At 37.0% G+C, this 25,365-nt stretch overlaps 1 protein-coding gene across 3 annotated transcripts in view; it reads right to left on the bottom strand.

Annotated features, from left to right (window-relative positions):
• Positions 1–16,183: 16,183 nt before the first annotated feature.
• The window catches only part of LOC149235846 (FAD synthetase, chloroplastic-like), a 177,288-nt gene continuing 168,106 nt past the window's right edge, over positions 16,184–25,365 (bottom strand). For all 3 annotated transcript variants that reach the window (XM_089372253.1, XM_089372252.1, XM_089372251.1), the window contains exons 5-6: positions 17,267–17,442; positions 16,184–17,034 (exon numbers count right to left, since the gene is read on the bottom strand). In XM_089372253.1, coding sequence (XP_089228379.1) covers positions 16,505–17,034; positions 17,267–17,442 — 706 coding nt within the window. In that variant the 3' untranslated portion in view covers positions 16,184–16,504. The remainder of the gene's footprint in view (positions 17,035–17,266; positions 17,443–25,365) is intronic.

Genomic DNA, 25,365 nt, shown 5'->3' with positions numbered 1-25,365 from the left:
TAGTTGTACACTCAAACTACTTATGCTTTTCAATGTCGTGTTAAAATATTCATTGTAAGAGTTCAAGGTGATTTAATCAATCTCCAACAACACATAGCATCACTTTAATTCTGTGTGAAACTGAATTATTCGTGTTAGCTATACACTCAAATTGATTATGCTCTTCAATGTCATGTTCAAATTTTCATTATAAAGGTTCAATGTGATTCAACACTCACCAACAATATATAGCAGGACATTATTTTTGTGTGAAAAAAAATTGTGTTAGTAATGTATTGTTTATGTTTTTCAATATCAAGTTCAAATATTCATTGTAAGAGTTCAAGGTTAAATTTTCTTTCATATGTTTTAGATGAACGTTTGGTCAAAATATTACCTTTATGAAATTAATTTAAACTTTATTGACAATAAAATATATAACATTTAAAATTTATAATTGTATCGCAGGTCTAGCTCGAATAATTATAAGATGTTGTAACTTATCTTTATCACTCATATTCTATTCCTATAACATATTGAGTATTGAGTTTATAATGAATATATTGTTGTAACGGATATCTTTATAAATTTTTAAAATCTACTTTAAATGTTATTTTTAAAATAAAATGCTAAAAAAAATCTCCAAATTATATTACATAAATAATAATAATTTAAAATATATTTATAATAAATAATAATAATTTAAAATATATATTTATAAAATATTAATATTTAAAAATATATGTTTTTAAAATTTTATTAAATTATGTGTAATCATTTAACTTAAGTAAGATTTACTTTATAATGTCATTTTCAAAATAAAATGAAATAGAATTTTCTCCCAACTATATTACCTGAATAATAATAATTTAAAATGTATAATTATAAAATATAAATTAATAAATAATGACATTTAAAAATAAAATGGAATGGAATTTTCTCCGAATTATATTACATAAATAATAATAATTTAAAATGTATAATTATAAAATATAAATATTAATAAATATATAGTTTTTAAAATCTTACTAAATTATTTGCAATCATTGAGCATAATATATGCATTTAAAAAATAGTTACTCTATTTACTTAAAATTTTGTCGGTAAATATCTAAGCAAGCTAAGGTTTTATATTGTATAAGGTGATATTACAATTTGCCTAATTACTCTCTCTCACACAAACTTCAAAACAAAGTGCAGAGTTTATTGTTATCGAGCTTAGGGCCCAATTATGTAGCCTTTGCCACATATTCTATGTGCCTTTTGAGGCTTTGCCACATATTTCATGTGCCTTTTGAGGCTTTGTTGTAATTTTCAACAAATTTATTATAATTATTTAATTATAAAAAAATTGATGAGAAGATAAATTTATAAATATATTTTTATTATTTATTTACAAAAATTATTTATATAATAAGTTTAAATAACCTTATAGTGCTAATTTGAAAACAATTACTTATTTTTATGGACATTTAAGTACAAATGTGGCACTGCATGTTTATTTCATGAAATGTGTTCTAAAATATGTATGTGTTTTTTTTTATTCCAAAGGAAAAATTGTAATTTTATTCGACCATAAAATAAAGAATAAAATTACATTTTGCATTTACTAATAAGTATTTGGTCATGCCAGTCTATCAACTAATGCACATATAAAAGAAATGAACTCTAAAAATTATATTTTTCAGGGCTAAGTGTGATAAAAGTCACTTAGCTACCCCATTCTACCTTTCTTTTTTTCAACTTTGTACCAAACTCCTTGGATGGGAGCGGCGGTTACAATTGTTAGTTGATTGTCATTTGCCTTCAAGGGGACTTTTCTATTTGAGTCTCAGCTCTCTAATACATGGGATCTTTTATGCTCCCTAACTCATTTTCGGCGTGTTTCATCTGTCTATTGTGTTGTAACTATAGTCTTTGCTTATTCAATACCCCTCTAGCTTTAAACTATTGTTCCTACTTGCTCTACCCCTATGCCCACGGATGTGCCTTATTGATTTTGAACATCCACGTTTATATGAGTCTCCATTGTTTCTTTGTCCTCTTCTTCTAAGAGATGCGGAGTTGAAACCTGTCATCCCTTTGGCTTTCGAGGTTGTTTATTTTTCCTTTTTTGGAGCTTTCTTTGCTTGTGGACATGTGTTTTGTAAATGCCCTGTTTGAAAACAAATATGGCACCTGAATATCATGTTTTCAAAATCTAATGGTTGGGATCACTAAAATTGTCATGAATCAAATGAATGTGATCAAGTAAACCTTTAATAAGGTACACCTCTACACATATTATGGAAAAGATGAAAATTCCTTTTTCAGGTCTTTCCAGATTAGTCTTCATGAACTTTCCTAGTGTATTTCCAATTCCCTCTAATATTTGGTAGTGCCAAAAAGGAAGAGGGAGGTTATGTAATCTCACCCAAACCAACATTTTGGAAACCAATATTGTGTTGGTGTCAAAACCCAGAAACCATGGGGTTATGAAAAGAGTTTCTCTACACCAAAACCATAGCCCCTCATTTAAGTTGAAGTCCATATCCTTTTGTATATCAAATTGTACAATAAAAATCCCTTGGAACATGAGTGAATATTGCAGTTGAGGGTACAGGTGGAGAATACCCATTGATGTAGGTCCTATGATTTGGGCCTGAACCCATTAAATCTACAAATAATAGCTTGAAATTGGAGGACATTGAAAAGATCATTAACCTCTAGAAGATTAGATGTCATAGTTGCAGCTTGTTCCATGTGTTCAACAATGTAAGGGCTTGGGATATTTTGGATTTGCATAGATGAACTGAGATGAACTTTGTCTTCCCATGTGATGCTTCTTGGGAAGACCCTGATCCACTAGGGATTTTGGATCAAACAACATCCTTTATGACGTTGATCCACTAAGGTTTATGAAACTTTGTACTCCACCTCATAACCTCATATTTAAGATTAAATGGTGCAATCTCATACAATAACATATTCATTCGTTGTCATAACGTCCTATAATATTTTCCCCTCAAATAATAGATTTTGAGGAGCTATTATTCCAAGGATTTTTTGAATTCTTTGTTTCAGATCTCAAACTATACATGCGCCCCCAATCCAGGGACTAACAGTTCTCCCTATTTAGATTCTTTAAAAATATCTGACAATATCCCTCTTCACCTTCCTTTCGATCATATCTAAAGGGATCTAGGAATTATGGGGAAAGAAGGCACGGAGCTAGAAAAGAATCACATTTATCCCCCTAGCAAAATTTGTCCATATCTGCAAGGGTGAAAAGTTCGAGCCACCATGACATCACATTCCACGAAACCTTCTCGACTCTTTCCTCAACTAGATCTGGGATAGAGAAAGGATCAAGTTGTCATGGCTTCGCATGTCATGAAACCCTCTCAACACATGAAAATTGTGACTCCTCCTCGATCCAACTTCCCATCATTACAGTGATCATGTCATGGGCTAGACCTTATCGAAAAAAAGGTTTTGCCAGTCATCCATGATTTTGATCCCGCCATAACCTCTCTATGAATGAAGATCTACTACAATCATGAGCCCAAAGCACAGAGTTGCGAATAGGGAAATTTGCGTCCTGCAAAAATAGATACAATCGACAATCTCCTCCATGAATAGAACAGATCCATGCAACCTCACACTAAAAAACTCCATTAATGCATGAATCTTGCATGTGTGCGACAATGACACTTTGCATAGCTTTGCACAAGAAAACCCTAGCAAACAAGATCGCCCTCTTCCAACCTGTGCACATGTTATATAATATGCATATGTTTTACTATTCACCAAGCATTATTTTCTCACATATGTCATCTCCATAGTCAATAGAATTCATTTAATTGAGGATGTGGAAGTTTGGAATCATAGTAGACTAGAAATCTCTAGAAGTCAAGTTTCATGGGTATTTTTATTCATTATATCATTTAGTACCTAGGTTGGGTTTTTATTTATTTTTGTTAAATTTTAAAAAACTTATTTTTATTTATGGAATATTTTTTTAATTATTTAATGTAACTAAATACACATAGTTTTATTTATATGAAACAACCTCCATTTCCAAACCTAAATTTCCAACCAATTGAAGATAATATAAACATGAATCCACAACTAGTTGTAGATAATCTAAACTCGAATCCCAAACTAGATGTTGCACCACCTCCAGATGCAAACATAGAGATTGTCAATGGTCTAAATAGGGTACATTTCATTTGTACACTAGATGTAGAATGCATATCCTTCCCATAGCACATAAGAGGAGACAATTATTATTTACCTTAGCACACAACCAATTCACTAATATGACCACTAATGACATATATGCAGGATTGAAAAATGAGTTTAAGTTATGACCAAGTCAAATATTTGAAGAAAATAAATTCTCATGAGAATGTTTGTCAACCCTACAACTAATTAGCATCATTTTCCCCACAATAAATGAATTTGTATTTATTGGTACAAAAATCAACCATTTATTGTTATGAAACCAGCTCAAGAAAAGAAAGAATAACGCCTTAGAATTCAACCTCTTCGAGGGGGCAACCTCCTTTACATTACATAAATGAACAATTCTTGGATGATACAAATGACAAAACCTCCTTTCTATATATAGGAGTCTAAGGAGTCACAATATAATCCAGCCGACCTAACAATAATAATATAAAGCCACAAAAATAACAATAGAGGGATTCTATGGGGCACAGAAATAACAATATGGGGGTAATAGGGGCACAACAATATAAATAAGGGGTATAACTACAATAGTAATGGGGTAATCACTAGTATTATAGGGACCCAACATGCCCCTCTCCTTCAAAAAAGTGTTGTCCTCAATGCTTGAGCAGTTCTGGATACTTCTGCATAAAATTCTCATCCTCCCATGTGGAATCTTCAGCGGATAAGTTCTTCCACTTGATAAGATACTCTGAAATTGATCGATTTCGTAGCTGTCGAGTTCTTGTTTCTGTGACTGCTTCTGGTTCCAATATAATTTTTCCTTCCTCGTCAAGTTCTGGCAATATTGTTTGAACTGGGAGCTTGTCGCCTATAACCTTCTTTAAACATGAAACATGGAAAACTGGGTGCAATCGAGAAGCTGCAGGAAGCTCCAATTTGTATGCCATAGTACCAATCTTTTCCAACACCTTGTACGGACCATAATACTTTGGTGATAATTTATTATCCTTCTTAGCTTGCTTTAGGGACATTTGCTTATATGGTTGTAGCCGTAGGAATACCCAATCACCTACATCAAAACTTCTTTCACTGCGATGTTGATCTGCCTGTTGTTTCATTCTATTTTGTGCCAACACGAGGTTATCCTTTAAGAGTTGGAGGACTTGTTGTTGATGTTCGATGTGATGTTCCACTGCCTGAACCTTAGAATTTTCTCTTAAATATGATGTGATTGATGGTGGTTGATACCCATAAAGTGCCATAAATGGGGTCATTTTTGTTGCTGTATGGAAGGAAGTGTTATACCACCATTCAGCCAGAGGCAACCATTTGACCCATTGTGTCTGTTTATCAGATACAAAGCAACGAAGATATCCTTCCAAACATTTGTTTACTATCTCAGTTTGCCCATCAGATTGAGGATGATAAGATGAGCTATGAGCTAACTGAGTACCAAGACAAGAAAATAATTTTGTCCAAAAATTTCCAGTGAAAATGGGATCTCTGTCACTTACAATAATCTTTGGGTTTCCATGTAGCTTTTGAAATGTTTCCATAAATGCAGTAGAAACTGTACTGGCTTTAAATGGATGTGATAATGCACAAAAGTGTGCATACTTGGTAAGTCTGTCAACTACCACCATGATGACACTCTTTCCCTCAGACTTGGGTAAACCTGTGATAAAATCCATTGAAACCTCCTCCCAACGTTGGCTTGGAATGGATAAAGGTTGTAATAGACCCGGTGTCTTAATTGTTTCAACTTTATTTTGTTGGCAAACCAAACATTCCGCCACAAACTTTTGAATATCTGATTTAAGGCCATCCCAAAAAAATTCCTTCTTAACCCTGTGGTAAGTTTTTAAAAATCCTGAGTGCCCTCCTAAGGGAGAAGTGTGCAATTCCATAAGAATCTTTTGTTTTAGCTGGGAATTCTTACAGAGGTATAAGCGATCTTTGTACCATAACGAATCATTTTGCCAGCTAAATGTATCAGAAGTACTGGAATCTTGTTGTAGCTTTCGAATAAGTGCCCACACTTCTTCGTCATTCTTCCATTCCTCCTTTGCTTCGTTTATCCAATCTGGTTGGATAATAGAAATGGCACACAACAATGCTTCCACATCCTCATCCTTTCTTGAGAGTGCATCTGCCACCACATTTTGCTTCCCTTTTTTGTAGATGATTTCAAAGTCATAACCCAACATCTTTGTGACCCACTTTTGTTGCTCTTCAGAGGATAATCTTTGTTCTAAAAAGTATTTAAGGCTATCATGATCCGTTTTTACCTTGAAGTGTCTTCCCATTAGGTAGGGTCGCCATTTCTTAAGTGCATGGAGTATTGCCAACATTTCCTTCTCATAAATAGCTTTGCTTAAAAACTTTCCCTTGATTGGACGACTTTCAAAAGCAATGGGTCTTTCATCTTGCATTAGAACAGCACCAATTCCATTTCCTGAAGCATCACATTCCACAATAAAGGTTTTTGTGAAGTCCGGTGTAGCTAAGACCGGTGCTTGGCACATTGCCTCTTTAAGATGTTTAAAGGCCTTTGTTGCTTCCGGAGTCCATGAAAATGAATCTTTCTTCAATAATGTTGTTAGAGGTGCTGCTATTCTCCCATAATTCTTAACAAACTTGCGATAATACCCTGTCAACCCAAGAAATCCTCGCAGATGCTTTATGGATGTGGGGATTTTCCATTCCTTAATGGCTTTAATTTTGCTAGGGTCTACCTTAACTCCTTCATGAGATACAATATGACCCAAATATTCCACCTCCTGGACTCCAAAGAAACATTTGGATCTTTTTGCATATAATTGTTTCTCCTCCAATAGTTGTAGCACCTTGTCAACATGTTCAACATGATCCTTCCAAGACTTGTTGTAGATTAGTATATCATCAAAAAATACTAACACAAATTTTCTAAGGAATGGTTTGAAAATTGAATTCATCAAACCTTGAAATGTTGAAGGTGCATTGGTAAGGCCAAAAGGCATGACCAAAAATTCATAATGACCCTCATGAGTTCTAAATGCCGTTTTCGGAATGTCTTCAATCTTCATTCTGATTTGATGATATCCCGAACGAAGATCCAACTTGGTGAAGTAAATTGATCCATGCAATTCATCCAGTAATTCATCAATGACAGGAATGGGGAACTTATCTTTAATAGTGAGCTTGTTGAGCTCCCTATAATCCGGACACATGCGCCATGATCCATCCTTCTTGTGCACCAATACTACTGGAGCAGAGAAAGAACTTTGACTCGGTTGAATTATACCAGCCTCTAGCATTTCTGCAACCATACGTTCAATTTCACTTTTTTGGACATAGGGATATCTGTACGGCCTGATGTTTGGAGGAACACTTCCTGGAATCAGATGAATAGCATGATCATGATCACGCATAGGTGGGAGACCTTTGGGAGTCTCAAATACCTTGGAATGATTGTCCAAGACTTTTTGGAGATCTGGAGAAATAGATGATTCCAATGTGGAAACATCTAGCGAACATAATTGTGCAATTACACCTCTTTGCTCCTTTTTTAGAAGCTTTGTCATGCCATTAGAGCTGATTATCTTTCCTGGTTTCCCTGCAATACCCCTTAATTCAACTTCCTTTCCTTCCACAGAAAATTTCATGAAAAGTTCTTGAAAATTAAAAGCTATTGTACCCAAGGATTGTAGCCATTGGACTCCTAGTACAACATCAGCACCTCCCATTGGAATGGAAAGCATTGGGCTAGTCAATACATATTCTCCCATGGATAGCTTGATATTATGGCACTTTCCAGAACAATTTATTGTTCCTCCATTTGCAATCATCACTTGACACTCTGGTGCTGGATATAGGAAGCAATTCAATTCTTTTGCTACCCTACAATGAATAAAATTGTGGGTGCTTCCTGAATCAATCAACACTATTACCTTTTTCTTCTTGATTTGTCCTTCTATCTTGATGGTTTGAGGAGTGGTAATTCCCGCCAATGCATTACAAGATATGGTCGGATTTATTTGTTCTTCATCTAGGCTTTGTTCCTGGAATATATCCTCTTCTTTTGACCTTTCTTGCTCCTTTTCTTCTTCCTCTTCACAATCTATGTAGAATAATTTCTTCTCAGCACACTTATGACCCTTTGTGTATTTGCTATCACAATTGTAACAAAGCCCTTTTGCTCTTTTTTCTTCCAATTGTTGTGGTGTCAACCTTGTAGGTTGTGGAAGACTATGGGCAACAACACTTCCGTCTTTATAGTTGTGAATGGTATGCTTCCTAGTTGCCATAATTTTGCTTTCCATTTTTCTTGCTAACCTGAATGCCTTCTCTAATGAATCAGGTTCCCAAAGGCGCACATCATGTTGGATATTATCCTTTAAAGACCCTATGAACACATCAATCCTATGCTCCTCTGGAATATCTTTTACCCTTATGTTCAATTTTTGGAACTCCTCAATGTGCTCCATTATTGAACCCTTTTGTTTGAGACTTATCAATTGGCTAAAAAAAGTGTTGCTTTTTGTATCCTCATAATGTGCTATCAATTCTTCCGTAAAAATTGCCCAAGTGATAAATTGTTTACGAGAACAAAGCCATTGATACCATACAAACTGATTTGGTTCCAAATATAAAGTTGCCATACGTACCTTTTGTGTGTTTTGCACATTATTGAGATCGAAGAATTGCTCCATCTGTAATATCCATGTGGCGGGATCCTTGCCATCAAACTTCCTCATATCGATTTTTGGAACATGGTGAGTCTTCGATCCAACATTAGAGTCTATGGAATCATGATTAACATTTCTTTTGTTCTCATCATGAGTTTCCTTTAGTACTCTTTCACCCTTAGTGACCATTTCTTGTAGCAACTTATTCATATTTATCTTCAATTCTTCCATCTTATCATCCATGCCATCAATTTTAGCGTCCATGCCATTCACCTTAACTTCCATGCCATCCATCTTAGCTTCTACGCCTTTCTTTAAAAAGTCCATCTTAGCTTCTACACCTTTCTTTAAACCATCCATCTTAGCTTCTACATCTTTCTTTAAACCATCCATCTTAGATTCTGTTCCTTTTTGTGCAAGGGACAGTTGTTGCACTTGGTCTTGTAATTTTGATATATCATGTTGCATTTCTTCCTCTTCTTCATGAGTCATGCTAGAGCTTTCAGGTTCCTTACTAGGTGTTTGCATTTTCTTTCCTCGGGGCATCAGTTACCGATAATAATGCTCTACTATGCCCTTTGAATTCCTTCAAAATAAATTTTCAAACCAAGCTTAAGCAAAAATTTAAAAAAATCTACACACCTTTTTTCACTTTGTAGGAGCTTGATATTGCCTCTGATGTATCTTTGTACTTTCCAATCATCTAGTTCTTAAATTGTGACCTGTAGTAGCTCTCTGTGTCCTCTTTCCAATGCCACCAGTCTGATCCAAATTGGATTCTCCAAGAAAGAGTTATGCACAATCTCCCAAGATTACCTGATTATAGACCTTTCCAGAAGAGTGAACTTGTATGAAGTGCCACGTGTACAATTTTCGACCTTTGGTTCTGAAAAACATATACAAGAAACTACAGTCCGTCCTCTTTCTGTACCTTCTTACGAAATTTCAATCCGATCCCCAGAGAGAAAGTTATGACGATTTTCCCTAGGTCGCTTGTTTTGAATGTAATTCAGGAGTCTGCAAAAAGACCAACTTCCTCAGAGCATATCTCCGCAAATATCGCGCGAAAAGATCTGAAATTCGGACCCAAGGTTTAGCGCGATTTCGTCTCAAATGGGTTTTTTTTGCGACTTCTGAAACGTCACAGAAAAAAAAAGTTATAGCGAAAATGCCACGATGACCTGTTTGGAGCAGCGAAACCCTAGAATCCAAAGCTCTGATACCAAATGTTATGAAACCAGCTCAAGAAAAGATAGAAAAGAAAGATCAACGCCTTAGAATTCAACCTCTTCGAGGGGGCAACCTCCTTTACATTACATAAATGAACAATTCTTGGATGATACAAATGACAAAACCTCCTTTCTATATATAGGAGTCTAAGGAGTCACAATATAATCCAGCCGAGCTAACAATAATAATATAAAGCCACAAAAATAACAATAGAGGGATTCTATGGGGCACAGAAATAACAATATGGGGGTAATAGGGGCACAACAATATAAATAAGGGGTATAACTACAATAGTAATGGGGTAATCACTAGTATTATAGGGACCCAACATTTATCTACAATGGGTTGTATGTGATTTATGGTTTTTGAATAAATGTCAATAAGAAGAAGGTTCCAATATAATTTTTCTAGATATTATATGTTGATTTTGTTTTATTGTGTCGTTGTCAATTACATAATTAGAGGAAATTATAGGAGGCATGTGAGAGATTGACACAAGACCAACATGGCATCATGTGTTAAAAATAACATGTCAAATTCCTTCTTAGGTATTGGCCTAATTTCCCTACATCGTTTACTCATATTTCTTAGCATGTTCTCTAGACCCAAATTGCTTTACTGACCTTGACCCATAATTTGTTGTATCATGGAATGTTTGTTGCAATGAACCACTACATCAAATAATGTGCAACTTGAGCATGAGAGGGTATTCTTCTATATAGGAAGTAGATTATAGATATGCAATGACCTTTGGAAAGGTACAATGTATTGGGCACATATTTTGATCTCCTCATCGATGTTCAAGTTACAAGAAGACAAGTTATGTGTTTGTGTGGGAAATTGTTTATGATCACTTCCTTGTAGATGAAAGTTGAAATCTACTTTTATATTTTCATTAATTTTATGTAATTTGAACAGATGGTTTATATAGAATTACTTGATATGGTTTTTAATTAACTAATTGTTTGCATGCTAGATGCTTCAAGTTTATACTTTATATCAAAAAAAATGTGACAATGTTTCCCTTTACTAACATAGGAGTCAAAGTTGAATGTTCTATCAACACGCCTCACATTCTAGTATTATTTCAATATTTTTATGGTGTAATGATAATAAGTTATTCTTATTGTGGTTTATTTGAATCAAACTAGTTTAATCATTGTATGTTTCTAGAACCTTCATGCACCACCTTCACCAAAGTTGCAAATATCCTTTGTTGCCTCTACTAAAGTGAATGTAGTGCTTTATGTAACATATTTTTTTGGCATGCCTTGGACTCAAAGTATTGTGGAAGATTAATTTAGCTTAATGATGATAGTGCATTTATATTATGGTTATTTTTTCATTATTTTATATCTTAGTGGTTTGAAATTCATGTTTACATCAATCACTGGAGACCCTCATATTTCACCTCTATCAAGGTTACATATATTGTTTGCCATTATTGGATATTGGGTTTAGTGCTCCTTGTGTATTTTGTGACATGGACGAACTGCCTCTCATGGATCCTAACTCTAGCAATTGTAGCAAAGACTAGTGCCTATGGGTTTTGGTCTAATGGCAATCGTGATTCCAACAAGTGGCATCAGAGAAACAGGTCCCGAGTTCGAAACTCCCCCGGCTTGTTCTGGGGGGAGATTGTTGGACATTGGTTTCAATGCTGCCTGTGTGTTTCACAACATGGACTAACCGCTTCTCGTGGATTTTAACTCTAGTGAATGTAGAAGAGACTAATGCCTGTGGGTTTTGGACTAACAACAATCATGATTCCAACAACAAAATCTACCACTATCAATGTAGTATATATGATAAGTTTTTTGTATGCTCCACACTCAAGTATTGTGGCAAGTTAATTTGGTTCACTGACAATAAGTTATCCTTGTTATGGTTGTTTTTCATGGTTTTATGTGAATATAATAGGTTTGACACATCATTATAGTCTATCACTAGACATTCACCTCCTACTTCGATAGGGGTTATATATATATATATATATATATATATATATATATATATATATAAACAATTTGTTTCCTCTAAGAAATATATTGTCGAGGATCAATTGCAGTGGGATGTTAAGTACACAAATCTTATACAAAACCAAGAGACCCAATCTCTTATATTTCACCATTTTTCCTTGGGGGAATCAAAAAGTATAAGACACTATTGATTTCAAAAATTAAATTTAGTTTATCATCCTAATTAAATATTAAATGCTTGTTTGAAACATATAGGGTCTACGATCAAATAAAACATTGCAATTAAGAGGACACACTCTCCAAGAGAATCCTCATCAAATATATGAGTTTATATTATTCCTAATAGTATTTTAATTTGTAGGATTTACTAAAATCAAACAAAAATGCATATACTTAAGGGTTCTTTTATCATCTCAAATTATTATCTCTCTTTGCAATCTATACAATCAATATCATCCTCAAGCAAAAGAAAGGAGAACATTGTCTTTGGGTATACCTTTGGCAATGGCAAGGGAGGGGCCTCAATGTTTGCGATGATTTTTTTTGTCTTTGTACATGCACATGTTGCATTCATTTATTTCTAAAATTGTCCCTTTATCATATAAACGCACTAGGAACATAATGAATCTTAATGAAATTGTATAACTGAGATGAAATTCTCAATCTAGGGAAAGCAAAATTATGAGATTGTAGGCAACCTATGGTTGTTAAAAAATATTTTTTTGTAGAAAATATAGATATACTTGCCACTAGCATACAAAGTATAGTTGTGGAGCTCTCAAGCAAAAAAGATGGCTAAGATTGTGAACACCTTGATGGAAAAGAGTTGCCATGTAAGAACGAAAATGGATATAATTTTGAATGGAGAAAGTGCATATAGCATAATCATTGTCAATTACAAGAAAAAACAAAATCTAATACCAAAAAATTAAGGTTTTAAGGCTTGACAAAAACGAGAGAAAAATGCATGTCCATCTAAGTCACATGACACATCTCACCCCCTCTCCCCCCAGTGTCACATATTTCAAGTGTCAAATACGACACATGGGTGACACATGTCCAACACAAGTTTGACTCGTGTCAAACACAAGCCCTAATGGTGTCATGAAATTTGGACACATGTCTAATGAAAAACATTTTAAAATTGAATTATTGTCTCATTCTCACATAATTTAGTCACGGGTTTGGAGCTCTAAAAGGATTTGGAGAGTAGTTAAGGGCAATTAAGCAATGTTAGAAGGATTCCAAGCATTGGTAAGTGGATTTGTCCAAGCTATACTAATGTTATGCATTTAATGGTAATATTAAATTCTTAAAGTAAAAGTGGCATTTTCCTTCATCTTTCATTTTCATCCCTTTACTTAAATTTTTAACATTATCATTACTCTAGATTTTTAAGAGTGGTTCCAACCTCTTCAGATTTCATATGAAGAAATTAGAATTTTATATCCCACTCAAAATCCAACAAACTTAACAGTTTTCAATATTTCAAGATTGGGGGGATTGCAATTTTTCTATTGGAATTTATAATGTATGAAGTTATGGAACTAGCATTTAATAAAGAGGACCACGCCCTCTATATACCTCGATGTTGGTGGCATTGATTGTTGAACTCCTCTATCATGACCCTCGTAAAAATGTACCCATCTCTCAAACAAAATCTCTATTTGACATGTTAATTTTTTCTCTTATTTTAATGCTTAGAGGGTGATATTGATGATGAGAATCCCAATATATGCAATGATATTGATGACATGTGGTACTAGTCATTTGTTGTAGTGTGATTTTTTATGGACTCTACAAGCCATTTTGGGCATCTTTGTTGATGTATTTTTTGTTCAAAGATGGATTACATTCAATGTTATTTTGGTTATATGTGTTAGCAGTATGATTGAATTTGTATCATCATCATGTAAATGCTTTACATATTTCATACTTTGTGTAATTTACTAATTTGTAATATTTTTTAATATATGATACATAACATGTCCCCTATGTCATGTTCCACATAATCATTGTGTCATGTGCCAGATACTCGTATTTTCGTGTCTTCCATGTCGTGTGTCTTCCATGTCATGTGTCCTCATGTCATGTGACTCAGATGTCCATTAATTGAATTTCACTTCAAACCTAATATTGTTGGACATGCTCAATTGTAAATTGAGAGGTAATCTTGGAATACTCTATTAACAAATTTGAAAAGACTGCTTTTGAATTTAAATACATCCACGCGCAACTCCAATTGTTAAAAAACATTAAAAGCAGTAATATTAATGAGCATAGAATTGTAACTATATTTAAATTATCAACTAATCATAAGTGATGATTGGAAAATCCCAAAATCTCAATATGTACTAACTTTACTAAAATACTCTCCATCATATCATACATTGAATACTTTTTTGAGGGACAATTCAAGCCTTCAAATGGTTATTGATGCTAGATAGCATGAAACTTAGGAATAGGATTGTAGTTTTATTCGCTAGAAAGAGGTAAAATCATAGGAGTGGCTGGAGAATAATTATCAAACACCAAAGCAGTAAAATGGATACAAACACAAGCAACGTGTTAATGTAATTTTCACAAAGACGACAAAATACATACAAAGATAGCCAATAGAATATGCCCATCCAAGGGAAACAGGATACTTATAGTTACACAATTACTAAATAGCAGTTAGAAATATAATCGTTCTGGGTAAAGATTTTATAAGTAAAATTTAAAACACCTTTGACCCAAAAAAAAAGTACATTTATTTGATTCTACAGATGTGCAAGACAGTATATTTCTATGGTAAAAGATCCAAAAAAATGATATTTCATAAAACTTTCATGTAAATAAAATGAGTTAGGGTAGAGAATGTCAATGGCTATAAAATTAGGAGCATTATAACTATCTTTATAAATTAATTTATTGTCCCAAATTTGATGAAAGTTTCTTTTCACAAAGTTATTGTTTTAAGCATAAATATATATTTTGATTGAAAATATATTTGGTTAAAGATCTATTAAACATTAAGGGAGCTTCCAATGAAGATAATTATAAGTTAATAAAATAAACCCTATTGCTCTATTAAATATATTAGAAGAAATGTAGCCTCTGAAGGTTAGCTCAATTGGTCGAATCCTTGTTGTTAAAGCACCTTTGCTATTGAGAGGTCACGGGTTCAATTCTCTCGACACTTTCAAGGTTAAGCTCTGTGGTTGAGCCAACATGAAGTGATCCCTTCGATAGATCTGCCTAGAACAAATATTTTGTAGACGTAGTGGTCACTGATCTTAGGAACCTGTAAACCTCAAAATATATATATATATATATATATAACATTTTCAGCAAAACATTAATGTAAAGTGAAAACATGTGAGGTTTACTATACCTGGACATTAACATTTTTGCAGAACAGAGAATGTGGATTTAATAAACATTTCCTTATATTCATTGGTCATTTTAAGTATTAAAAAGTTTACACGGATTTTGAAAGTTCAAACAAGTTCCTTTTATGTTGTAACATAATATCCATGACAAAGCGGATCATAATATATAGATAATAGAGTTGTGATGTATTTGTCTTTCTAACTTTATAGTTAATGAAACGTTGCTCAATTGAAACAAGTTGAACTCTTGAATTATATAAAAGTCATTTTGAGCTTTAAATATGGGATTTTATCATTCACTCCCTTGTGTAAGAGGAAACAATTTGAACACTTGAATTATGTAAAAGTCATTTTGAGCTTTAAATATGGGATTTTATCATTCACTCCCTTGTATAAGGGGAGGTGAGGTGATTTGAACAATATCTTAGCTCACTAAGACTGCTGTGAGAAAATGTTAAGTGCTAATGATATTTTAAAATAAAATGCAAGAGGTAGGTCAATACAGGGTTCCCAAGCCACATTGAAAACGATGGTACCTAATAAGAACATAATTTCCCAAGATTCCCAATGAAGTTTTCCAAGTGTTATTTTACAAGTTCATATTAACATACACACACAAATTATGGGTCTTTGAAAAATGAACTATTGAAGGTTTATCCTACAAAGTTCTTTCTTTCTTTCTGCAAATTCAATCATCTAAACTTTCAAAATGGTCATCCTACCTTAACTTTTAAGAATGAACTATCATCACAAATCCAAATTAAGAGATGAAACGGAGGAAAAAGAAAGCCACGACATACTGTAAACTCAAATAATTTGGCTCGAATGCAGGTAATGTATATTCTTGGCATCCATTCAATTGCTCATTTGTTAAATGTACCCATGGAAAATATAAATTCCCCTAAATCAGACTCCTATATATTGTAATATAGACCCTAAAGGATGCTGACTACTAAGGCATTTATTTATTTATTTATTGAGCTGGAGAAACTCAAGGCTCAAACGTAATTCCATGCTTATCAGACATTCATATCATTTCCTCGGAATGAGATGAACACAATAAACATAATTTTCAAAAGCATCCAACTCAACATTATCTTCAGCATTCAAATTCAAGGTCAATAAAAGACTTTCCATTTAAGTGTGCCCAAAAGCTACCTTCATGTAATGTGACTTCTATTTGTGTAGAATTTATTTTTAAATCACCATAGCCTATAATATTTTCATTGCCATTACTGTTTCTGTCCACATCATCATTTCCTCGGATCATTATCATGCAACCATATTGTCCCTCCCTAGGTGGTTGATTGAGCACACTTGACCTGCCAGAAACGATTGTGTTTTTTCTAACAATGCAATTATCTGTTGTTAACACCAATCGATGCTTCCTACCGAGTAATTGTTCAACGCGTTTGATATTGCCAGCAGCTAGAGCTTTACGGACAAGAGTTGAAGAGACCTGCCCTTTCTCTCGCAAATCTGTTCCTGTATTTCCTTGTTCCAAACTTGATCTATCAAACTTATCCATAACAGGATCTACAATGTAAGCCTTAAGACCATATTCCCCACACAAATGGACCAAATCGGATGCATCACCCGAAGCCTTGTACCCAAATCTGTAATTTGCACCTGCAAAGTTGCAACTTAAGCCACTTTAAAAATATATACTGTACATGCAACGGCTGTAACAATGGAACCAAGAGAGAGTATAAATTATTCTTTTAAGTGTACTGCTGCACTGCAGAATAAAAGGCAAGTTTGCACTTTCTCTGGACCATAGCATTGTCAAATAACTGATCCAAATTTAAAAAAAGAGAACAATCTGCTTTGCAAATAGCATAAACGTGAGGACAAAACTTACCTGCTACCACTCCCTCTACTCCTAATTCCTTTGATAGTCTCTCTACAAATTGGCGAGGACTCAAATAACGCACTTGAGAAAACTGAACATGGTATTCATGTGGAACCACACCACCACATAAAGGTGCCCACAGAGAAAGTACACGCTTTCTATCACATTTGGCAACAATCGGCAACCTGCATAAATAAGTAACAATAAACCTCACAGAAACAAAAACTCAACTAACAGTACTGCCAACTAGATGGAACAGATGACAGAAGATATTCAATTTAAACAAACGCAGACATATAGAACAAAGGTACCGGGAGAAATCATGAAAAGCTGCTGTTAATAATATACACACAATTGTGGTATTTCATGTCAATATAAAGTACTTATCTGCACAGAAAATGGAATGCTTCAATAGGGCTTCACTATGTGTTGCTCAAGTATCAATATGGAAACTGTGTATCCGATTCTCAAACTTTATTGTACCCTATACAAATAAGCATATCTTACAAAACCTGCTGAATGACACGTTAAAGAAGAATCTATTGATTTTCTCCAATTAGTTGATTGCATAGTATCACAGCTGCGAGGATTTATTTCACAGGCGAGGTCTCTGGTTCAAGTCCAGGACAGCCCAGATGTGCCAGGAAAATCTTAGGAAGAAAAAGCAAAAGCATCTTATTTGTTCATGTATGCTACACTTGGTCTGGGTACGGGGATATAGCTCAGTTGGCAGAGCTTTGCTCTTGCAATTGGGTCGTTTCAATTATGAGTTGGATGTCTGATCATCTAGGTGGTAATGATGCCCTTGAACGAATAAGCAGCAGTTACAAATGGAACACAATGTTTAAGAGGAACGGACAAAAATTTGTAGTAGTAGACGATTGATGATGTAACCTCTTCAGTAGATACTAGATACTAAAATGAATCTATTTCCAAGAGGCTGATTAAAAGTAAAAACACAACATAAACTTCAATTAGGAATCTTACGAAGGCAATCATATCAATATGTTGAAGCCAAGCTCTGTTGAATTTTCTTAGTCTATCCGTTAAAAAATTAATCTGTATTCTGCTGGTTTATTTCTTCTACTTGTAAATTCTGAACAAGTTATTTAAAACATTTAAATACCAAAATAAACACAATAAAGTCAAAACATCTACAAATCATCAGTTGAAAGAAAACAAACACACAAGTGACACCGTTATTTTTGAACAAATGTCCCCGGAAAACCCCAATGCGGGAAAACTGGTGCAGCTATTCTGAGGGTTTATTATTATGCAGTATTTCCTTAAGTACAATTGGGTGTCTAAACGGCTCACCTGACAGAGAAAAAATACACGGTAACAATAACTCTCTATTCGGAAACAGGTATTCAAAAAACCTATCCCACGAAACCCTCTCCAGCGTCTCTAAAGCTCTGCGCTAGCCCTTCTGGCCTCTGCGTTAGCCTCAAACCTCTCTATGTCAGCCCTCTAAGGCACTGCGCAGCCTCTGGGACCCTCTACGTCACTCCTGCAACCTCTGTGTGGATGACGCAGTCCCTCTAGCCTCTGCGCTGTCTCTGTTGGACTTTGTGTGGCCTAAACAGGCTACTGCCTCTTGCTCTCTGCTTCTGCGCTGGTCTCTTGGCACTGTCTCTGCCTCTCTACCCAGTACTCACTGCCCCTCATTGTTGATCACTAATTCGACTTTGCTTAGCAACCCCACTCTAGCAAATCGAATGACTGATCACTCTAGTGTATTCTCTAACTAACCCTCAAGCCTCTTCTTATACTTTTCTCATTGGTCCTTCAACGACCGAGATTAAATCTCTAATCAACAACGAAGATTAGATTTGGCTTGATCCATGACTTTTGGAACCTTCTAACCCAGTTTTATATTAATACCCATTAATATTTTATTTTTCCTAAGTTTAGACATAGGAACTCCATTAAAAATATTAATTATTTTAATATCTCCCAAACCGGATACAATCTGTCCAAACCATTTCTAAGTCTTGGAGATCTCATGTGCTTTAGCCTCTCCACCAATTTTCATGGCTAGAGCACATTTGATGCTACACAAATCAACACTCCCTCTTAGCAAGGATTGTGCTCTAGTAATACTCCTCACTAAGCATCACTCTGATTATCTGGCACCGGTACCTATGCTGATGCTAGGCCTCCCCGCCCAACATCCTCTGCATTGTTGCATCCTGTACTACTGCCCATGGCCCTCCCACTACCACTGTTGCATTCGTACGACAGCTCCCTCTGCATCTGCGCTGCTGCTAGTCCATCCTCCCAACACTGCATCTGCACTGCTGCTAGTCCATCCTCCCAACACTGCATCTGCGCTGCTGCTAGTCCATCCTCCCAACACTGCATCTGCACTGCATCCCCCTCTCATCATGTTGCATCGTGCTACTACAAACTACTACTGCACAGCAACTCAGTTACTGAGAAGTAAGTAACTGATCCACCCAACTTCTGACATCCCTGTCAAGCTAGAAACACACCCAATGCTGAAGCTCTCTCTGCCACTAATAAGTGCTCCCTCTACTGACCTCTGCGCTGCTGCAACAACTCCCTGCATCTCGCACCGTTGCAACACTCCCGTGCTTGTCACACTATTGCAACCTACTAGCCTTGCGTTGTCTAGGGACTCCTGCACTGTAGCACTCTATGTCGCTTCATCTGCATCTGTCTCTACCGACATCCGCCAGTCTTGCTACTCTTTCTTCAGGGCTCCTGTAGCAAGGTATAATCCAAGAGGTTGGGTACTTCAAGGATCCTGCCCCTCATCGCCTGTAGTCCTCCTGACTACAGCTCGATGTCTCCCCACTTCTTCTCTAGTGACACATGAGTACTCATGGCACAATCGTCATCCTCCTTGACTTCTTTCTCCACTTTCGTTGGCGTTGCCTTAGACTCAGACACCTCTCCCTTGTTCTTCTTCCTCGAACACTGGTTCGCATAATGACCCAGTTCCCCACAATGGAAGCACTTGACCTTGGAGAGGTCCTTCTTCTTCCTCTTCTCCTGCTTTCCCGCAGATGCCAGAGCTGCATCCTCTTCTTCTTCTTTCTTGATTCAGACTCCTTTGCTGCTACTTCCCGTCTTGGTCAGCCGTTTGATCTCTTCTTGACGAAGAGTCACACACAATTCTTCCCAATCTGGAAGATTCGCCCTGCCCAGTATGCTCTGGACAAATGTCTCCCACTCCTCGGAGACTGCATTTAGTGCAGTTTTTACCCTCAACACCTGATCCGACATGACCCCTATGGAAATCGCCCTGCCCAGTATGCTCTGGACAAATGTCTCCCACTCCTCGGAGACTGCATTTAGTGCAGTTTTTACCCTCAACACCTGATCCAACGTGGCCCCTATGGAAATCAATTGGTCTTGGATCTCCTTCAAACGACCGAGGAAGAGATCTATCTGCTCTCCCTTCTGCATCTGGTATGACCGTAGCCGATTCTTAAGTAGCATCTTCCTCTACACAGAAGTATGCTGGTACAACATCTTCAAGGTATCCCACATTTCCTTTGTCGTCTCCTTCTCGGCAATATGTTGGACCACATGATCCTTGACCCCATCAAGGATGATGCATTTTGCCTTGGCCACTGCCTCCTCGTACCTTTCATTAGCTATCGGGTCAACTGGGATAGCCATTACTCTCAAAGCGAAGCCCTTGATGCGACGTCTGTATAGAATGGACAAGATACTGGCCTTCCAGACCACAAAGTTGGACACTCCGTCCAGCCTATCCTAATCCCTTAGCGCATTCACGGTCATCTCCCTGCTCTTCTCTGTCAACTCCTCCGAGTCTCTCTACTTCCTGGAAGTTCTCGGTTCGACTCCTGCTGAGTCTCTCTACTTCCCGTCTGGAAGTTCTCGGTTCGACTCCTCCAAGTCTCTCTACTTCCCGTCTGGAAGTTCTCTTCTGGACTCCCTCTGAGTCCCAATTTCCCTCCTGGAAATCCTTCTGCCAACCGTCAAGTTGCCCCTCTCTGATCGTCTATGCAACTACAACATTGATCTAAATTCCTTACCTAGAAATCTGTCTCGATAGCAACTCCCTCTACCTTGGTTTTGCCCTGCTAGGTACTATTCTGACCACAGTACCCCACCAGCTTCGCTCCCGCAAACTGCCCACAGCTTCCTTTGCCCCAACCACTGAAGGATTGAGCCTCCTGGCTCTGCGCAATCCTAGCACTAGCAAAACAGCTCCCTCAGCCAACTGCGTCAACCCTCCTAGCCTCTGCATGAGCTTGTTTCTGCCCTCCTCAGCCTCTGCGCTGGCCTCTCTCAGGCCCGAACTGATGACGCCATCCCTCTGCGTCAACCCTTCCTCTGTCGATTTCTGCAATGATCATATCTGTCACTCGGGACAGTTGAATCTACTGCAAATGCTCTGCTCAACTGATGCCTTTAGCGTCCCTGTAATCTGCAACCACACTCTGATACCATGTTGAATTTTCTAAGTCTATCTGTTAGAAAATTAATCTGTATTCTGCTAGTTTATTTCTTCTAATTGTAAATTCTGAACAAGTAATTTAAAACATTTAAACACCAAAATAAACACAATACAGTAACAAAATCTATAAATCATCAACTGAAAGAAAACAAACACACAAGTGACACCGTTATTTTTGGACAAATGTCCCCGGAAAAACTCAATGCGGGAAAACCAGTGCAGTTATTTTGAGGGTTTATTATTATGCGGTATTTCCTTGAGTACAACTGAGTGCCTAACCGGCTCACCCGACAGAGAAAAAATACACGGCAGCAATACCTCTCTATTCGGAAACAGGTATTCAGAAAACCTGTCCCACGAAACCCTCTCCAGCGTCTCTGAAGCTCTGTGCTGGCCCTTCTGGCCTCTGCGTCAGCCTCTTGCTACCTTGCGTCAGCATCAAACCTCTCTGTGTCAGCCCTCTGAGAGACTGCGCAGCCTCTCGAACCCTCTGCGTCACTCCTGCATCCTCTGTGTGGATGACGCAGTCCCTCTGGCCTCTTCGTTGTCTCTGCTGGACTCTACATGGCTTGAACCAGTTGCTGCATCCCGCTCTCTGCTTCTGCGCTGGTCTCTTGGTACTGTCTCTGTCTCTTTGCCTAGTACTCACTGCCCCTCGCTACTGATCATTGATTCGACTTTGCTTAGCAACCCCGCTCTAGCAAATCAAATGACTGATCATTCTGGTGTATTCTTCAACTAACCCTCAAGCCTCTTCTTATACTTTTCTCGTTGGTCCTTCAACAGCCGAGATTAAATCTCTAATCAATGGCTAAGATTAGGTTTGGCTTGATCCATGACTTTGGAACCTTCTAACCCAGCTTTATATTAATACCTAAGTCACCTGACACGGGGATTCGGGACACGTAGGATTCGAGATTCGTGGTGTCGGATTCGGACACACTGACCCCCCGGAACAGGGCACGTTAGGACACGTTATATATTATTTTATTAAAAAAAAAAAATATATATATATATATATATATATATATATATATTAAAAATTAGAGATTATCATATTTCTTACACAAATTTTAATTAACGACACAAATTTATTGATTTCAAACATAGATCTTCATCTATACCTATTAGCATGCATAGTACATACAAAATTCAAATAAATGTCAGTGGTACTGGTCACATAAATGATAAATCTGTTAAAAATTTAAATCATGATTCGTAATTCATAACTGAAAGACAACTTACAACTACAAGATAGTAAGATAAACACACTGACAACTGTAGTTTTCTCATTAAGTCATCAAATCAAAATGTGTTACATAGCTACTGTTGGTGCAATGCCAATGGCAAATAGAAATAGAAAATATAAAACAACTACAACCTACAGGTATACAAGCCTCAAGGCATCAATCAGCATCAGAATCAGCATCACTGTCCCCATCATCATGGTCCCCACTGCTCTCCTCTGCATCCTCCTCCTCCCCTGTATCCATAGTCGCCTCTGCATCTGCTGGTATGGAGGTTGACCCCTCTAAGTCATCAAAACTAACAGGGTCTAGCACTGGATCACTGAGATCCATGTTGGCCAATGCCAACTCAACAGTGGTGTCCAGACCCATATCATCAGGAAAGACATCCCACATCTTTGTCTTTCCCCTCAACCACTCTTCCCTCTGCCTGTAAATAAGACGAAGGTTGGTGTGCACATACACCATTGTCTCTACCCTAGACTGCTCAAGCCTGCTCTTCTTCACATTATGCAAATTCCCATATGTGCTCCAATTCCTCTCGCAACAAGAGGATGAAGTCACCTGAGAGAGGACCCTCATGGCTAACTGCTGAAGAGGAGGGCTTGTTGCCCCATGATTTGCCCACCAAGAATAGGGCTTCTTAAGCCCCCTGTCTCTAATCACATCATAACCTCCAAATCGACCAGTGCCAGTGGAAAACTCTGCAAAGGCATCCTCCACCTCAGCAAGCAATGCATTATCCTAATAAATCCGCCTGAATGCCTCTTTCCTCCCCTGTGAGATTTCACCATCCATGTGAGGAGGGAATCTGCGGGAAGGTCCACCATTCAGCCACTCATGGCTGTAGTATTTGGGGTTCAATGAGTGAGCCAAACATTGTAAAGGTGTACAATTCTTGTCCCATCTGCTGACAAGAATATCATGTATGGTATCGCAGAAGGCCTCTGGTGATGTCTCATACTCGAGGCACTCACTCTATAGAATAATGCTCCTCACAGACTCAATCATGGAATCCCATCCCTCATAAACCTCCCCTAGGATGGATTTGTCTGTATCTGCAACTCGAAGCAAAGAAATGATAGGGTCCATGATCCGAATAATTAGATCTACCCTCTCCCACCAAGCATCATCTAGTACCGTGTCCTTCACTCTTTTAGAGGCTGCCTGATCTGTCTTTCTCCAAAAAGACCAAAACTCAGAAATAACCATGGACCCAAGAGCGGTCTTGACCTCCCTCAACCTCTTCAACATCATGAATGAAGATGCAAACCATGTATCAGCAATCTTCAACAATGATAGATTGTTGTACTCCTTTTAGATAGTAAGGGCATTTGTATGATTTTGCACAAAGTTACAGATATGTCTTGCATCCTCAATAATGCTTCCAATCCAAAGCACATCAGAAGCAATGGATTTCAGTGCTAAGTTCAATGAATGGACAATGCAAGGTGTCCAAAACACTTGTGGATATTTAGCTTCCACAATCATGCTAGCAGCCTTGCAAACAGGTGCATTATTTGTAATGATTTGCACACAAGATTCAACACCTACATCTTCAACAACTTTAATAAATAACTCACCCATAAATTGTGCATCCTTGTATTCGCCAAGTGTATCCATTGCTTTTGAAAACTGGACCATTCAAGGAAAACACCATGAAGTTGATGATTGGGTGTCGTGTGACGTGTCGGATCTGTCCATCCATCAGAAACAATGCTAACCCCAGATGTTGGCCATGATGCCATAATAGGCTCAAGCATTTTTTGCACCTCTTTTTTTGCCTTCGTCAACAATGTGGTTCTCAACTTCTTTGACCCAAGAGGCACATACCCCTGTTGGAGCCCCTTGAGTTAGAGCTCGGCACACCTCAACAAATAAAGGTGAACGTGCAACATTAAATGATATGAAGTTTTGATAGAAGAAGAAGGCAATGGTGAGATCAAGCTCTTCCTGTCTCTCTTTTTGGAAAATCTTTTCCATTGGACCAAGTGATCTTCTTTTTTATGCTTGTCCCCCAGTAGAAGTAGAACTCTCAAATGGAAATTTGGTGGTGGTTTTCCTCAAAAATGGAAGGGGGTCTTCATTCTTGGGTTTTTTTTATTTTGAAGCCAGTGCCACATGTTCCATACCAACATTGGCCTCCTTTTCCAATTCTTTTCTCTTTTGTGAAGTAATAGCTCTACAAGATCCAATCCCACAACCAGATAAAGCCAACAAATGTGATTTCACACGGTAATATGTGCTTTTGAAAGAAATGTTACAAAAGTTGCATTTCCATTGCACATTGCCTCCTCCCTTTCCCTTGTTGTTTGGCCCATCCTCTCTTCTGACATATTTCCACAATGGATATTTATCATTGTCTTTAAGTCCTCTTCCCTCAACATTACTTGCAGCAGACTCTG

Source organism: Pinus tabuliformis, chromosome 8 (genome assembly GCF_031772625.1).
Source record: "Pinus tabuliformis cultivar Carrire ecotype Pingquan chromosome 8, CPIR1, whole genome shotgun sequence".
Classification (NCBI taxonomy): Eukaryota; Viridiplantae; Streptophyta; class Pinopsida; order Pinales; family Pinaceae; genus Pinus; species Pinus tabuliformis.
Note: the sequence above shows the minus strand (reverse complement) of the source record. Positions and strands in the feature narration are given on the sequence as shown.